This window comes from Bufo gargarizans, chromosome 1 (assembly GCF_014858855.1).
Source record: "Bufo gargarizans isolate SCDJY-AF-19 chromosome 1, ASM1485885v1, whole genome shotgun sequence".
Classification (NCBI taxonomy): Eukaryota; Metazoa; Chordata; class Amphibia; order Anura; family Bufonidae; genus Bufo; species Bufo gargarizans.
Window position 1 is genome coordinate 287,091,061 of NC_058080.1, and position 19,009 is coordinate 287,110,069.

A 19,009-nucleotide genomic window follows, 5' to 3' on the forward strand; every position below is an offset into this window, starting at 1 on the left:
TAAAGTTTTTGGGCAAATATCTTGGGTAGGGTATGATTTTTGCGGGATAAGATGACGGTTTGATTGGCACTATTTTGGGGTCCGTATGACTTTTTGATCACTTGTTATTACACTTTTTTGTGATGTAAGGTGACAAAAAAATTGCTTTTTTTACACAGTTTTTTTAGTTTTTTTTACGGTATTCACGTGAGGGGTTAGATCATGTAATATTTTTATAGAGCAGGTTGTCATGGACGCGGTGATACCTAATATGTATACTTTTTTTATTTATGTAAGTTTTACACAATGATTTCATTTTTTAAACACAAAAAATCATGTTTTAGTGTCTCCATAGTCTGAGAGCCATAGTTTTTTTCAGTTTTTGGGCAAATATCTTGGGTAGGGTATGATTTTTGCGGGATGAGATGACGGTTTGATTGGCACTATTTTGGGGTCTGTATGACTTTTTGATCGCTTGCTATTACACTTTTTTGTGATGTAAGGTGACAAAAAATAGCTTTTTTTACAGTTTTTTTTTTTTTACGGTATTCACCTGAGGGGTTAGGTCATGTGATATTTTTATAGAGCAGGTTATTACGGACGCGGCAATACCTAATATGTATACTTTTTTTTCATGTAAGTTTTACACAAATATTTCATTTTTGAAACAAAAACCAAAAAATCATGTTTTAGTGTCTCCATATTCTGAGAGCCATAGTTTTTTCAGTTTTTGGGCGATTATCTTAGATAGGGTTTCATTTTTTGCGGGATGAGGTGATGGTTTGATTGGCACTATTTTGGCGTACATGCAACTTTTTAGATCACTTTTATTACATTTTTTGGGAAGTAAGGTGGGCAAAATTTCAATTTCATCATAGTTTTATTATTTTTATGGCGTTCACCGTGCGGGTAAAGTAACATCACCGTTTTATAGATCAGGTCGTTACGGACGCGGTGATATCAAACATGTGTAGGGAATTTTATTTTTTTCATTTTTAATCAGTGATAAATGTGGTTTTTGATTTTTCCTTTTTTTCACATTTTTTTGACCCAGACCCACTTGGTTCCTTTAGCAGAAGTCTAAGGCCCCATGCACACGGCCGTGTTTCACAGCCGTGTGCGGGCCGTGGAACCGCGGCCTGGATCCCTCCTGAGAGCAGGAGCGCACGGCGTCACTGGTTGCTATGACGCCGTGCGCTCCCTGCTGCCGGCACAGTACAGTAATACACTGGTATAGATCTATACCAGTGTATTACTGTACTGTGCCGGCAGCAGGGAGCGCACGGCGTCATAGCAACCAGTGACGCCGTGCGCTCCTGCTCTCAGGAGGGATCCAGGCCGCGGTTCCACGGCCCGCACACGGCTGTGAAACACGGCCGTGTGCATGGGGCCTAATCAGCACCATGGACAGCCTCTGATCAGTACCATAGACAGCCGGACGTCTGTCACAGGACCCCCCGGCGCATTTAGCCAAGGTGCCTGCTCGATGATTTGAGCAGGCACCGGGTTCCGATACCGGTACGTCATGTGTCCTTAAGTACCAGGACAACATGCCGTACCGATACGTCGTGTCCTTAAGAGGTTAAAGGCTATGAATGCTTTCAGAGCAATTTTTTATGATTTGCATTTTATTAATTTTGGGCAAAAAATATTTTTTGCATTTGGTCTTCATTAAAAAATGTCTGCAGTTTTTGTGATACATGGGTTTCAGTCTATTTACAGTCTCTGTTTACTCTGAGTCCCGTCAGATGACGGCAAATGTAGAGCTCTCATCTCTAATATCCTGACCAAACACTCACAGCTAAATTGTTATCAAACTGATAAGAATATGGCTTAGGGCTTGTTCATACAACCATATGTATTTTGCGGTTTGCAAAAAAATGGATCTGCAAAAATTACGGATGACATCTGTGTGCATTCCGTATTTTGCGGAACGGAACAGCTGGCCCCTAATAGAACAGTACTATCCTTGTCCGTAATGCAGACAATAATAGGACATGTTCTATTTTTTTGCGGAATGGAAATACGGACATACGGAAACAGAATGCACACCGAATACCTTCCTTTTTTTTTGCGGACCCATTGAAAAAAATGGTTTCATATACGGTCTGCAAAAAAAAACAGAACGGACAGGGAAAGAAAATTTGTTTGTGTGCATGAGCGCTTAGGCTTATATTAGACCTGCAGATCACAGGTGATTGTTGGGAAGGAAGTGTTCTCAGAGGAGGAGACTGCTGCTATTACATGCAGTGATCTCCTCCACGGTATAGGAAGGAATGATTGCTCATGCCGTTTGGTGTCCCCACACTTAATCGTTGTTTGCCGGCAGCAGATCGCGATTAGACAGCACAACCTGCTAAAAGATTCCAGCTATCCGATGAACGACTGTATGCTCGTTCATCAGGTAATCAGCGGCAGTATTACACTGCCAGATCATCACTAACGAGCTGCTACGAATGCGTGTTAGCTATGATCTTCAGGATTATTTGCCTGTCTAATGTAACCCTTAAATGAGTGTTTATGAGGTCAGTAGATGAGAGATAAGAGCTATACATGACTCCATAAACAGAAGGTGACAGTCTTCAAATAGACCGAAATTTAACCCCTTTATGAAAAAATGCTGACATTTTTTAACAAAGAACAATTGCAAAAATGATTTATAGCTCAAAATGAGTAGAATGCAAAAAAGTGCCTCAAAAGTGTTCGTAGCTTTGAAGTTAAAAGACAAAACATAGCTGTAAATGGTATACATGTGGAATATGACACAAGGTTTTGTATTAGGCCTAGTTCTCTTTAATAATGGCCTTGTAGATGGAGTAGAATGTAAAGCAGATCTCCCAACAAAAGGCTCAAGGATGGACAAGATCATGTGTAGCACCACCTCTCTATCTCTGTACAGACACTATGCCACCAATTCATGTTTATTCCCAACATTGTAAGATATCATATTAGTGCGACATTTAACCACTCCGCAATGCAAAATGCCCCAGCCTTCGCCTGTATTCTGTACAATGTCGGACAGCGCTGCAGACCAGTCTCTCCTCACACAGGCTGGTGTGAGGTTCCCTTCCTGAGGGCGCGCAGTGCAGTCTGGGAGTGTGGAGAGCGGGAGGGTGTGGTGACCGCCCGGCCCCCTCCTATTCCCGCACAGGGGGAGCGGCTGCTCGGGCGCGGCTCCACTCCAGCTGCCCGCACAGGACACAGCAGTCGCATCCTCGTCTTCTCGCTGCGCCCACCGGTGAGTTCTGACTGTTGGAACAGTGATTTCTCATATTTCAGATGTCTAATGGTTAATAGCAGGGAAGTTGCAGAACTTCCAGGAGTTCCTGTCCACAAGTGCTTGTGGGCACCACACACTGGCATCTGTGATTTCATAGGGGTCTCATTATAGCACAAGCCTGGATGAACATCGATTGGTACCCAGCAGGAGCCTGTAGACACAGGGGGCACTTCAATAAGGCTCTGCTCACACCTGTATAACCATGGTTTAGTCATGGTGTCTGCCATTCTGCTATTATTGGGCTGCATGCAGGGAGGTTTTCCACCAGAACATGTACAGCCCTATTGTAGCATGTCCATATTAACCAGCACAGAGCCAAGAGGGTGGTGGACAGAGGTGGGCCTGGGATTTGGGTGGCATTTGTTGGAAGGCAAACCCTCAGATGTCAGAGGAAACGAGGATGAGACATGTTGGATTTCAGCATGCCTGATCCTTTTACCGTGCCTGCTCTGTGGAGAACACTGTGAGAGGAGGTATTCCAGCATCGGGCAAAATTTGGCGGAGCTGAAATGACCTCGAATACTCAAAGTCGCAGTATTCGCCTGGGAAACCCACCTGTCCAGTCTGCAGCGATGGCGTAATGTCAACCGCCAGTGACCACTGCAGCCAGTCGCTGAGCACTGACTCTGGAAAACCTCTGTACATACAATGCTGCTAGGGGACAGTGTACCGGAGTGTCCCACTTTTTGGATTGGCACATACAGTCACAGAGCGGGTGGGTACCTGGATTCGGCTGGACCCTTTGAGGCTCATTTCCTATAGACTGTAAAAATCCTACTGGAGGTAGACCTGGCTTGTTAAAGAGGACCTGTCACCTCTCCTGACATGTATGTTGTAGTAACTACTTGCAGCATCTATTCGTATGCTTCTATGCTGTGCCATTCCTTTATTATTCCTACTAGAAGTTATGAGTGAATGAATTAGTTGCAATTTGCAGTGAGGGTCCAGATGGGTGTTACTAGTTGCATGTGTGCCCCTGTACACTCAGACACTGGTAGCACTAATTGGATAGAGGAAGACTGTGCAGGGACACACCCCCTGAACGGGAAACGCTCATCTGGACCTTCATAGGAAACTGCTAGCAATTTAGTCATAACTTCTAGCAGGAACAGTAAATGAGTGGCACATCGTAGCGGTGTAAGAATAGATGCTCCCGAATTACATGGGGCCGTTTCTTCTGCATAACCTTGTTGGAGATCCTTTAACTCCTTAAGTACCAGCCCAATTATTGGTTTTACATTTTAGTTTTTTTTCCTCCCCACGTTCATATATCCATATGAAGGCTTATTTTCTAAGGGCACCATTTAATTTACGATGCCTGTTATTGGAAAACGGGGTAAAGGTTCTTTTATGGGGTTAAATTGGGGGGTAAAAAAGAGAAACATTTCCGCCAAGGTTTTTGGGGCTTTTACATCACAGCGTTCACTGTTTGCAAAATAACATGACGTCCTTATTCTGCAGCTCAATACGAATACGGCGATACCAAACTTGTATATTTATTTATTTTTACTACTTTTAGGCCTTATTCACGTGACCGTTGTTTGGGGTCCACATCTGAGCCTTATTTTTTGCGGCTCGGATATGGACTCATTCACCGCAAAATAGAACATGACCTGTTCTTGTCCGTTTTGCGGACAAGAATAGGCATTTCTATTATGGGCGGTCCGTTCTGCAAATTGCGGAATGCACACGGGCGGCATCCGTGCTCTTTAGATCCGCAATTTGTAGGCTGCAAAACACGGCCTGTCGTGTACATGTACTGTAGCTTTAAAAAAAAATATAACATTTTCTTTCCATCACCATCAGCCATAATTTTTGGGGATTTTTTTTTTCCGGTCTACAGAGCTTTATGAGGGCTTGTTTTTTTTGTGGAACGTTCTGCTGTTTTTTTTGGTTCCATTTTTGTAGTTGTTGAAAAATCCGCATGTGTCTTTGCGGTTTTCTGCAGCAGAGAGCGGACTGCACACCATCACTCAGGGTGTGGGCGCAGTATAACATCTACAGGAGTGTGGGAGAGGTGAAATGCTTGCGTCACATCCTGCAGCAGACAGGAGGAGTTCTTACACTGAAGATCCTGACCTCCAGTCTGATAGTTTATAAAATTCTACCATTTTTGTTGACATCTCAAATATTAGAATTTAGACTGCCTTGTGTTACAAAAATGTTCTTAAAGGGCTATTCCAGCGCAAAGAAAACCCCTTTCCCACGGCTATACATAATAAAAATGTAATGCCTCCTCAATCCTCCGCGATGCCCTTCCAGTAGGGTAGTGTTTAATCCTATACCTCTCGAGGACCTTGTGACGTCTCAGGGCCAAGTGACATTGGAGGCCTCAATTCTAAAGTGACTATGCGCCTCGCCGTCAACACAATTTTTATATTTTATTACTAATCTTTATTACCACAACTCATGGCATGTAGATATTACGCTGTTTGTGCTTCCCGTGTCTGCTTCAAACCCACATGAGTTTAGCATGTCCCATGACCCTGTGACATCACAAGGTCCTTACGGCACATGGGATTTAGATGCTGCTCTTCCAGTAGTAGTGGGGTCCCTGCTGCGCCCCACTTCCTGCTCTGAAAATGGCTTGGATTTCTGCTCAGCCAATCACTGGCAGAGGCAGGTCGTCACTGCAGCCAGTGATTGGCCAAGTCTGGTTTCAGACGAGGGAGTGTCACGCTCCGGACTCGCAGCGCATCTCCCGTCCTAGCATTATATTGATTTTATGATGCTATGTAACCCTTAGGCCTCTTTCACACGAGCGTGTCCGGATGCGTTGCGGCAAACCCGCGCGAGTAGATACCCAATTGCATTCAGTTTTGACTGCGATTGCGTTTCGTTCCGTTTTTATTGCGCGGGTGCAATGCGTTTTGCACACGAGTGATAAAAAACTGAATGTGGTACCCAGACCAGAACTTCTTCACAGAAGTTCAGGTTTGGGTTCAAGGTTGTGTAGATTGTATTATTTTCCCTTTTATAACCTGGTTATAAGGGAAAATAATAGCATTCCGAATACAGAATGCATAGTACAATAGGGCTGGAGGGGTTAAAAAATATAAATTTTTACTCACCTTAATCCACTTGTTTGCGCAGCCGGCATCACTTCTTTGAGGAATAGGACCTTTGAGGACGTCGCTGCGATCATCACATGGTCCGTCACATGAGCCATCACCATGGTAAAAAGATCACATGATAACCATGGTACAGGGGAAATAATAATGATCGGGTCTCTATCCCGATCGTCTCCTAGCAACCGCATCCGCACTTGCTTGCGGATGCTTGCGATTTTCATGCAGTCCCATTCACTTCTATGGGGCCTGCGTTGTGTGAAAAGCGCACAAAATAGAACTTGCTGCGATTTTTACGCAACGCACAAATGATGCGTGAAAATCACCGCTCCTCTGCACAGCCCCATAGAAATGAATGGGTCTGGATTCAGTGCGGGTGCAATGCGTTCACTTCATGTATTGCACCCGCGCAGAAAACTCACCCGTGTGAAAGGGGCCACATTATGTCAGTGTTATAGAATACATTCCTGAACTGTAAAGGTTACAAAGCATCATAAATCACTATAATGCTATGCAACCCCGGCAGTGCTGGGAGGTCAGGACGGGAGCGGCACTGCCAGTCTGGAGCGTGACACTCACTCGTCTGAAAGGTGCCTAAGTGGCATTCACAGCTGTTTCCTGCTGTGACAAGACCGGCAGAAAGTGGGACACCGCCACCATTAGAATGGGATGGGCAAGGCTTGTAAAACTGCTGTTTTTATTTTATTTATTTTTTCCCACCATTTGTAGGCCGGTGAAAAAGGTTTTTAATACCCCTTTATGGGGACTCGGGCTTTGGAAACCCCCTAAACTACAGTAAGGGCAGTTTTACACAAATGTATTCAGTCCATGAAATGCGCTCCGTTTGAAAACGGTATTTCCTGAGACCCACTCACAGGATTAGGGTCCATTCACACATCCGGAAAATGGGTCCGCATCTGTTCCGCAATGTTGGGGCCACAAAAGATGTGCACAGCACAGAGTGGGCTGTCCGCATCCGCACTACCGTTCCACAGCCCCGCAAAAAAATAGAACATGTCCTATTCTTGTCCACAGTCACGGACAAGAAAAGGCATTTCTATTATAGTGCCAGCCATGCCGGTGTCCATGTTTTGTAGATCTGCAATTTGTGGACGTGTGAATGGACCCTTATAATGATTTATAATGCTGTGAGTTCCTGCCCGATCTCAAATCTACTGAACTGTACTGGCATAATGCCATGAGTAGAATTCAGTACAGCCATGGTCAGACTGATGTCTAGGGAGGGGGGGGAGCTGGAATCGACTAGAGGTCGCAGGTTCTTTCAACGCTCAAACCTACCCAAATTAGCACTCTGCGTAATATGCATATAGAGTATGGTTTGTTTTCTGGGGATGCAATCAAATTGTGGGGATAAAAAGGTCTGTTGGCCACTTTCAGGGTAATTTTTGTTATTTTGGGCTAAAATCACTTTTTCAGTTGGTCTTTATTAAAACTTTTGATCCATTTTTGAAATAAAAGGGATAAAAGTCAGTTTTCAGAGTATCACATGTCGGTTCCATCAGCTGACAGCTCATGTGAAGCCTTATCTCTGATCTCCTGACCACATAAACACTCATGTAAGCCATATTCTTAGCAATTTGACAAGAGTTGAGCTATAATGAGTGTTTGAGGTCAGGAGAACAGAGTTGCGGCTTCATGTAAGCGGTCAGCTGATGGGACTGAGAAGTGATACTCTGCAAACACACAGATTTTTAACCTTTGTATCTTAAAAATGGCAGATTTTTTTTTTAATAAAGACCAATTAAAATATTTTTTTTTGACTAAAAGGAGTAAAATGCAGTCATTAAAAAATGCCCTGAATGTGTCCGTAGCCTGGAGTTCCTTTTATGTAACGCTGGTAGGTAGCTGCTTCTGGAAATAATTTACATTAGTCTTGCTGTCATAATTTGTATGTTTTTATGAAATATAAATAATGTATTGACTGTTGATTTTGTCCTTTTTTGCCATTTTTTTCCCCCCAGATTCAACATGTCTTCTGTATGGGTAAGTGTATACTATGACCAGGCTGCTTACATTTCATGGTACCAGTTGGAATATTTAGGCTACTTTCACACTGGCGTTTCTGGGTCCGCTGGTGAGATCCGTTTCAGGGCTTTCACAAGTGGCCCAAAACGGATCAGTTTAGCCCCAATGCATTCTGAATGGATAAGGATCCGTTCAGAATGCATCAGTTTGGCTGCATTTGGTCTCCGTTGCGTTTTTTAGACAGTCTCTAAAATGCAGCTTGCAGCGTTTTGATATCCTTCTGACTATGCGGACTATGCAATTAAAAACGGATCCGTCCCCCATTGACTTTCAATGTAAGTCAAGACGGATCCGTTTTGACTTAGACTTTTTTTTTTTTTATGAATAATACAAAGGGATCGGTTATGAACAGATACAAGCGTTTGAATTATTGGTGCGGATCCGTCTGTGCAGATACAAGACGGATCCGCACCAAACGCGAGTGTGGAAGTAGCCTTAGTGTAACTGAATGCGGCAAGTATAAAAACCACGATCCTATCGGGGCACTGTCATCTGGGGTACAAGAAGATGCTGTATTCCTGGAGTAGGAGACCCTATACAGAAATGTTATTATGAAATGTCTTTACAACGCGTTTCAAGGGCAGATTGCTTTGTTCATCAGGTCAAGACATAGAGTATTGAGGAATGAAAACTCTGCGCCAAAAACCCAATGCCAAGGATCTATCCCTAGAGGGGACTGTCCTTGTTTTCCACGTGCTTCCTTAGCGTCATGTTGTCTGGTCCAGACGGAGATGTAATACAGAAAGGAAAGCCCCCTCTAGGGCTTGATCATTTGAACTGTGGTTTTTGGCGCTCTATTTAAAAGTCTTTCTCATTCCCCAGTACTCTGCATCATTAGCCTGTGAAGAGAGCAGTCCGCTCTTGAAACGCGTTGTAAAGACAGTTACGGAAATAATAAAGTTTCTGTTTAGAAGTTCCTACTCTTGAAATATCATCTTGTACCCCAGATGACAGCGCCATGGTAGGTGTTATTATCCTTACCGCATTGCTTCCCCGCTGGTCTTGATTCGAGGCTGTAGCCCAGGGCTTCACCGTTTATATTTTGCCATCCAAGGTGTTGGTGAGTAGGGTAACTGCTCGTACGTCATTCACCTTGGAGTATCGGCACTTCACGCGAGGAGCCGTCTCTCTTTCTCCTAGTGCAGGGTTGCTCAACCTGCAGCCCTCCAGCTGTTGTAAAACTACAACTCCCACCATGCCCTGCTGTAGGCTGTTAAAGGGGTATTCCCATCTTAATGATCACTGTTAAATCTGTTAATGATTTAACAGTGATAATTTTTCTAAATATATTTAAGTAATTGCCACCCCGAAGAAGTAAATGACCATATACTTACCTGACTGTTGTCTTCCGTCTCCCCTGGTTACGGCCACTGCTATTCTCCGGAATCGCGGTGGCCGCACTTGCGCAGACGACTTCTTTTCGGCCGGCCGCGCGCAGTTCCGAAAGCGCACGCTGAGGCCTCACATGCTCTATGGTGATTTCTACCTGGCCAGTATAGTATACGTGCCAGGAAGTAGTTACCAGGGCGCATGCGCGACGGCATGCGCGTTCAGTCCAGCGTGCGGCCCGGCTGGGAGAAGACTTCAATCAAGATGGAGCCCGCCCCATGCCGAAACCAGGAAGTGGACAGCGCGCCGGGAGCAGGTAAGTATAAAACAGCGTGATGAGAATACCCCTTTAACTGTAGCCTGTTTGGGCATGCTGGGAGTTGTAGTTTTGCAACAGCTGGAAGGCCGCAGGTTGCGCAACCCTGCACTAGGAGAAAGAGAGGCGGCTCCTTGCGTGAAGTACTTAAAATGCCATATAGCCATAACCAGATTATAGACTGTAAGAATAAAATGTATGCACCTAATACTAATGTTGGTTTCTCTAGTGAAATGTTTCTTTAACCCTTTGGCTACTAGATACCCCTACCAGTGTTGGTGTCTAGAAAATGAGCATTGGCTAAGAGGAACCTATGGGGATATTCACAAATGGAAGATCTGTTGCAGAAATTCTGTGACTGAAAATCAGCTCTACCCCTGGAATAAAGTTATTTTTGGAGGAAGCAAATGTTGGTTCAATGCGCCATGAACATGAATGGGATAGTCTGTGGCATTTCTGCAGCAACTCTATACCCTTATGGCTGTTTCATACGAGCGGATGCCGTGCGTGACTTCCGCTGCGTGAATGACCCGATGCAGACTGCAGAGGCACGGCGCAGTAACATGACTGATAATGCTCCGTGCCTCTCTGTGATCTCTTTACTACTAAATCAGAGTGAGATAAAGTTGTCACTGTGATTTCGTAGTAAAGAGGTCACAGAGAGGCACGGAGCATTATCAGTCATGTTACTGCGCCGTGCTTCTGCAGTCAGCATCGGGTCTTGGCTGTCATTCATGCAGCGGATGTCACGCATGGCATCCGCTCGTGTGAAACGGCCCTTAGGGTGCACCCACACAGGTTTTTCAGAGTGATATTTCCATCGTGTTCCAGCAGAGGAACAGCCTGTCGGTCTTCACTGGATCTGGCCTAGCCGGATACCGCCGTTCAATGCTGGACCTCATTGACTTTAATGGGATTCAAAAGTGATACAGCCATTCTAGTCCATTAGGTCCTGCGATGAACAGCCTGCTTGATCCGTTAAATGCAGCCGGCAGATTGTAAAAGTAAAACATAATTATTATATTTTACACACTTATATAGCGCTGACACATTCCGCAGCGCTTTCCAGACATTAGTGTCATACCGTCCCTGATGGTTCCCTATCCGTATGTCTTTGGAGTGTGGGAGGAAACCAGAGTACCCAGAGGAAGCCCACGCAAACACAGGGAGAACATACATGCAGGTGTTGTCCTTGGTCGGATTTGAACCTAGGACCCCTAGGTTCAAATTAACCACTGAGCCACCTCACCGCCCCGCATAGCACATTTACCCGTGAATGACAGGCCTGTGTAGTTGCACTAGACTTGAGCTTTTATATGATTGCAGAACCCCCTGGCGACTGCTTATATACTTATAATTTGCTATTATCCCATAGATTGGAATTGCTCCGAGTGCAGCCACATTCTGACATTAACGCAGATGTGTGTCCATACAATATATTTAGAATACATAGGCAACTGTTCAGATGTTTCTTTGCGTCTGTCACGCTCAATGGCCGGAACGATGAACTAAAATGACTTATAGAAGACATCTTTTACTAGATAGTACAGGTTGCTGATATATTATCATAATGCAGCACATACTGTATATGTAGAGCAAGCTACTGATTTCTTCTGGTGATTATTCGTTCATAAATCTGGCAGCATCTATGTCTGTGCAGAAAAGTAATTAGAATTCAGAAGTCCAGTGCAAGGTTCCACATAGGACGTCTGTGAGATGAGCGCCACAAGATTGATTGAAATATAGCCTCATAAAAACCTTCCCGGATCTTGGTCTCCTCCTTTGCTTATTTTGGCGCATGAATTCAGTGTGGTTTAGTCATTGTGGTTTATATTTTAAGACAACGCAGCGAGGTCTGCGCCAGTTTTTCCCTTTTTAATCGTTCGCTGTGAGAACGCTCTACATCTTTAGAAAATAATGTTTGAATGGACAAGTGTACACACACACAGAACTGGTTGGACCAGATGATTAGGAAAATATTGGCATTCTTACCACCCTGGAAAGTCACACGTGTGCAGAATCCACAAGCATATCATGATGCCCTGGCCATCCAGGTGGTATGGCTAGTAGTAGTACCCACCTTGCCACTCTGTTTCTAAGAAATTCTATTGCCAGTTTGTCACAAAGAATGGTTTCTAATGTAATGGTATGTCCCATGACAGATTCAAATGCATATTCCTCGCCAAAATCCTCATGAACTCCCATAGAACAGTGGACAGCGCAGCGCATGCTCAGTCACTTCTACATTCACAGAAGTAGAATATGCATAAATGTCCAGACTGAGAATAACCCTTGAAGGGCTTGTCCGGGCTATAAATATTGATGACCTATCCTTATGATGATCAGATCAGTGGGGGTCCAACAGCCGGCACCACCACCGACCAGTTTTTCCAGGCAGCCATGGCACCAGAATCTATACTGTGTACGAAGCAGAAGGTTCTGTACACTGTGTACTTGCTAGGACTGACGTACAGCAGGTAAGCTGCAGTTTGATGAAGGCAGATTGTATGCCGAAACGAGTCACTGGAATGTGACAAGTACCTTGAGAAAGGCTCCTGTATAGAGCCGAAACGTCGCATGTCCTGCTTTTTTTACTTCCTGGAGTGCTGCCCATTTTTTTGTCTTTTATCTGTTGCATTGGCTTTTAGCCATATTGGGCCAGCTGCACCCTTCTGCTTTCACCAGGGACTGTGCTGCCACTTTTTTCTTTTTTTGAGCTGAAGCCAGAAGTAAATCCAACCCAAAGAAATAGAAATCCTTCCTTTTATATTTCTCGTAGAATTCAGAATCCACTTCATGAAAAATTGCATTTTTAAAGAGGTCCTTTTATGGGACCATACATTATGAAATAATTAGCAGGTTATGTAGGGCATAGTCCATGGATGTAAGATCGCTTACTATTTTTTCTTGGTGCCGCTCTGTTCGCCCGCTGTGGCCCCTGTTAACTTCTCCCGCCTGGTATGAATAGTAATGAATAGCATCGGTACAGGGAGTAGGACACAGCCCTGTTTCTCAATGGGAGTCTCCTTCTCCCTGGCTGTAGCGCGGTCCAATGACAGCGCAGAGCGTCACAGCCAGGGAGAAGGTGAGTTGTTTTTTTCTCCCTGTCTGTAACGCTCTGCTGTGATTGGATCGAGGCACAGCCTGAGCGGCGCCCAGAAAAAATAGTAAGCGATCTTACATCCATGGACTATGCCCTACATAATCTGCTACTTATTTCATAATGTCTGGACCCATGAAAGGTCCTCTTTAAATGATGTGAAACCACCCGTAAAGGGGTTTTTCACTCCTTTTTATGTTGAGGTTCTATCAGATTGCATTCTGAGAATGTAAGACGTTTGAGTGTAACAGGTATTATGCTAAAATAAAAATAAGCAATAATCCCCTGTTAAGTGTTTTCCAGGGCTCATTTAGGCTATTTTCACATTTGCAGCACAGCATTCCGGCAGGCTGTTCTGGCAGAGAACAGCCTGCCAGGGTTCTGTGGATCTGGCATTGCCGATGTTGCTGGAATGCCCGCCGGCCCCATTAACTATAATGGGATCCATCGGATATCCGTTACGCTGCAAGCAATGGTTTTTGTCCAGCCGATTCCCGGCATCCTATGCCGTAACAGCCTGCTGGAAGGCTGCACTGCAATTCCGGAAGAAGCCTTAGGCTAGGTCTACACGACAACATTTGTTGCTCGACAAATAGGGCGCAACATTTGGCGCGCAACATTTTGTTGCACGAATGTCGCGCAACAATTTTTATAATGGCAGTCTATGGTGTCGCACTGCAACATGCGACATGCTGCGACTGCGACAGTCACAGAAAATCCATTCGAGATGGATTTTTTCTGCGACTGTCACGTCGCAGTATGTTGCATGTTGCAGTGCGACACCATAGACTGCCATTATAAAAATTGTCGCGCAACATTAGTGCAACAAAATGTCGCACGACAACTGTTGCGCCCTATCTGTCGCGCAACTTTTTGTAGCGCGACAAATGTCGTCGTGTAGACCTAGCCTTAGGATAGGTCCAGTTCCTGGAACCCCAGCAATCAGCTGTTTTTACTAGTTGTGGTGCCAGAAGCAGGCATCGGGACTTCATACACGGTATAGTGGTCTGGACTAGTTGCCATCAACTTGATGAAGATGATCCTAGTCCCCATTGCTAGTTTGTGGATTTCTTATTTGGAAATGCTGCATTTTCCATTGAGAGGACCAGCATAGGACGTTTATCTCAAGTGTTGTGATTTGTGAAATAGTATGTCTATTCTGTGCACTGCTTGTGGCAAGTAATGCAGGGATGTTACCATCGATGTGTGCAGCTCATGTAGCAGTGATATTCTGGCTGGTAGCCGTGCTGGGGGAAGCAGGAGAACAGTCTGGAATGTGACAGCTCTGGAAATCTTTTGTGAAAGCTATCGGTATTTCCGGAACATGTTTATGGTGGGTTAAGGTTGACGGCATGCTATTGTTTCAGTACACTGCGCAATAAAGCATGTGAACAGTCATAATGGAAACAATACTCGGCTCTCTTCTGTTTGACTCTATGGCTGTGCGGCTTTTGTTATAGTAGGTGTGTAATCACATTTTTGCAGATTTGTACTGTTATAAAGTCACCTAAAGGTGTATATATGATGCATGTGCTATATCTTCACAGGCTGGTAACAGAGGAACCGTGAAGGACTTCCCAGGTTTCAGTGCAGGCAGAGATGCTGATGCAGTTAGGAAAGCCATCAAAGGCCTCGGTGAGTATAGATTTATGTTTTCCATGGGCTGGAAACCAGTGTTGGAAATACAGGTGAAACTCAAAAAATTAGAATATCGTGCAAAGTTCATTTATTTCAGTAATGCAACTTAAAAGGTGACACTCACATATGAGAAAGACTCATTACATGCAAAGCGAGATATTCCAAGCCTTTATTTGTTATCATTTGGATGATTATGGCTTACAGCTTATGAAACCCCAAAGTCACACTTTTGAGGTCCCATTTGGTCAGGGGATATGGATTAATTAGCTGACTAGAGTGTGACACTTTGAGCCTAGAATATTGAACCTTTTCACAAAATTCTAATTTTAAGCTGCATTAATGCAATTCCTTTTCATTTGCATTACTGATATAAATGGACTTTTGCACGATATTCAAATTTTTCGAGTTTCACCTGTATACTACCCTGACATAAGTTCAGAACACTAAGTGGACTAGTAAGCTCTATTGCTTTACTGGTGGCTTGCGTTCAGTCTTCTGTATTCTTGGCTTACTGCAATTCCTTGCCGTAGTTATGACTGTTGCAGCCTCTGGTGTTGGCTTTGGCTGTCTTGAGTCTTCTGATTTCAGTCTACTGCTATAGCTTCTTTAAAGGAGTTTTCCAATGTTTTTTCTTACTGATGACAGGTCATCAGTATCTGGTGGGGGTCCGACACCCAGGACCTCCACCAATCAGCTGATTGAGAAGACAGCTGCGCTTGGAGTAGTTTCAACTTATCAAGCACAGCTTCTTACATTGTATAGCGGTATCGCAGCCCAGACCCTTTCACCTCAATGGGGCTGAGCTGCGCCTAGGCCATGTACCGATGAATGACATCACACTGCCTAGGAAAAGCTGCGAGCGCCGCTGCCTTCTCAAACAGCTGATTGGCTGAGGTGCCAGGTGTAGGACCCCAACCGATCAGATATTGGTGACCTATCTAGAGAAAAAACACTTGGAAAACCCCTTTAACAGCAGGCTGTATCATCAATCACATCTAAAATTCTTATTGTCATTGTCCTGGCAGCTGCCATCTATTGTTGACTTCTGAGTGCATGAGAAAAACTGTGAGCCAGGTTAACATTTTGTCTCGTTTGACAAGAGAAAGTGGCATAGTGGGTAAGGGGCATGGCTTAAAGGGGTTGTCCCACAAAAAATATTCTACAGTTTTCAAACCAGCTGCTGAATCTGAATATTTTTGTAATGGCATGTAATAAAAGATTTAGCATAGCCGCTGTTTTTTTTTTTTCTTATCTCTTTGACCTGCTCACTGAGATGGCCGCACATGCTCAGTTTCATCCTTCAACTGCCTGAGCTGTGATAGGGAGAGCATGGACACGCCCCCTGAGCTGCTGCAGAGAAGACACTCCCCTTGAGCTGTCAGCTTGATATAAATCTAGCAGAGCATTGAATGGGGAGATCCATGTGAGGTACAGGGCTGGTTCTAGCTTTGTTAGAAAGAGATTGTCATGTACTACATGATGTCTGTTTTTTTTATTTTTTACATTAATCATAAGATATCCTCTTTAAGACACTGTGCAAAACAGTTAGGTACAAAATGTATTATACAGGCTTAATTCAGCACATATTCACACTGCTGGTGTAAGTTTACACCGTGTATTAGTAAATCTACCCCAGTCTCTGTTTACAAGCTTATAAGTGAGGACCACAGCTGAGCCTTTGCGGACCTTACAGAGATGGTCTTCTTTCCAAGACTGTAACCACTTGCAAATGTGTTTTAACCACCTCCCGACCGCCTAACGCACCGATGCGTCCGGGAGGTGGTTGATTTACTCCTCCTGGACGCATCGGCGCGTCATCTCGCGATACCCGAGATTTCCTGTGAACGCACGCTCACAGTAACAGGAGGTAAGCGAGTGAATCTCCAGCCTGCCAGCGGCGATCGCTCGCTGGCAGGCTGGAGATGTGATTTTTTTTAACCCCTAACAGGTATATTAGACGCTGTTTTGATAACAGCCTCTAATATACCTGCTACCTGGTCCTCTGGTGGTCCCTTTTGTTTGGATCGACCACCAGAGGACACAGGTAGCTCAGTAAAGTCGCACCAAACACCACACTACACTACACCCTACCCCCCCCCCCGTCACTTATTAACCCCTTATGAACCCATGATCACCCCCCTGTCATTGATCACACCCCTGTCAGGCTCCATTCAGACGTCCGTATGATTTTTACGGATCCATGGATCGGATCCGCAAAACACATGCGGACGTCTGAATGGAGCCTTACAGGGGGGTGATCAATGACAGGCGGGTGATCACCCATATACACTCCCTGATCACCCCCTGTCATTGATCACCCCCCTGTAAGGCTCCATTCAGACGTCCGCATGTGTTTTGCGGATCCGATCCATGGATCCGTAAAAATCATACGGACGTCTGAATGGAGCCTTACAGGGGGGTGATCAATGACAGGGGGGTGATCACCCATATGCACTCCCTGATCACCCCCTGTCATTGATCACCCCCCTGTAAGGCTCCATTCAGACGTCCGCATGTGTTTTGCGGATCCGATCCATGGATCCGTAAAAATCATACGGACGTCTGAATGGAGCCTTACAGGGGGGTGATCAGGGAGTCTATATGGGTGATCACCCCCCTGTCATTGATCACCCGCTGTAAAGCTCCATTCAGACATTTTTTTTGGCCCAAGTTAGCGGAAATATATATATATATTTTTTTTTTTTTTTTTTTTACGAAGTCTCATATTCCACTAACTTGTGTCAAAAAATAAAATCTCACATGAACTCACCATACCCTTCACGGAATCCAAATGCGTAAACATTTTTAGACATTTATATTCCAGACTTCTTCTCACGCTTTAGGACCCCTAAAAAGCCAGGGCAGTATAAATACCCCACATGTGACCCCATTTCGGAAAGAAGACACCCCAAGGTATTCCGTGAGGGGCATATTGAGTCCATGAAAGATTGAAATTTTTGTCCTAAGTTAGCGGAAAGTGAGACTTTGTGAGAAAAAAACAAAAAAAAAATGTGTGACCCCATTTTGGAAATAAGACACCCCAAGGTATTCCGTGAGGGGCACGGCGAGTTCCTAGAATTTTTTATTTTTTGTCACAAGTTAGCGGAAAATGATGATTTTTCTTTTTTTTTCTTTTTTCCTTACAAAGTCTCATATTCCACTAACTTGCGACAAAAAATAAAAAATTCTAGGAACTCGCCATGCCCCTCACGGAATACCTTGGGGTGTCTTCTTTCCAAAATGGGGTCACTTGTGGCGTAGTTATACTGCCCTGGCAATTTAGGGGCCCAAATGTGTGAGAAGAACTTTGCAATCAAAATGTGTAAAAAAAAAAATGGCCTGCGAAATCCGAAAGGTGCACTTTGGAATATGTGCCCCTTTGCCCACCTTGGCTGCAAAAAAGTGTCACACATGTGGTATCGCCGTACTCAGGAGAAGTTGGGGAATGTGTTTTGGGGTGTCATTTTACATATACCCATGCTGGGTGAGAAAAATATCTTGGTCAAATGCCAACTTTGTATAAAAAAATTGGAAAAGTTGTCTTTTGCCAAGATATTTCTCTTTTAAAAAATAAAAAGTTCTATGAACTCACTATGCCCATCAGCGAATACCTTAGGGTGTCTACTTTCCGAAATGGGGTCATTTGTGGGGGTTTTCTACTGTCTGGGCATTGTAGAACCTCAGGAAACATGACAGGTGCTCAGAAAGTCAGAGCTGCTTCAGAAAGCGGAAATTCACATTTTTGTACCATAGTTTGTAAACGCTCTAACTTTTACCCAAACCATTTTTTTTTTTTTTGCCCAAACATTTTTTTTTATCAAAGACATGTAGAACAATAAAATTACCGAAAAATTTATATATGGATGTCGTTTTTTTTGCAAAATTTTACAGCTGAAAGTGAAAAATGTCATTTTTTGGCAAAAAAATCGTTAAATTTCGATTAATAACAAATAAAGTAAAAATGTCAGCAGCAATGAAATACCACCAAATGAAAGCTCTATTAGTGAGAAGAAAAGGAGGTAAAATTCATTTGGGTGGTAAGTTGCATGACCGAGCAATAAACGGTGAAAGTAGTGTAGTGCAGAAGTGTAAAAAGTGGCCTGGTCATGAAGGGGGTTTTAGCTAGCGGGGTTGAAGTGGTTAAGCTACTTTTACACTCGCATTTGGTGCGGATCAGTCATGCACAGACGGATCCGATCAGATAATGCATCTGTTCAGAACGGATCCGTTTGTATTATCTTTAACATAGCTAA

At 44.1% G+C, this 19,009-nt stretch overlaps 1 protein-coding gene across 1 annotated transcript in view; it reads left to right on the plus strand.

Annotated features, from left to right (window-relative positions):
- The first annotated feature begins 3,079 nt into the window (after positions 1–3,079).
- The window catches only part of ANXA3 (annexin A3), a 60,302-nt gene continuing 44,372 nt past the window's right edge, over positions 3,080–19,009 (plus strand). Inside the window, exons 1-3 of the mRNA XM_044304457.1 lie at positions 3,080–3,217; positions 8,310–8,331; positions 14,666–14,753. Coding sequence (XP_044160392.1) covers positions 8,317–8,331; positions 14,666–14,753 — 103 coding nt within the window. The 5' untranslated portion in view covers positions 3,080–3,217; positions 8,310–8,316. The remainder of the gene's footprint in view (positions 3,218–8,309; positions 8,332–14,665; positions 14,754–19,009) is intronic.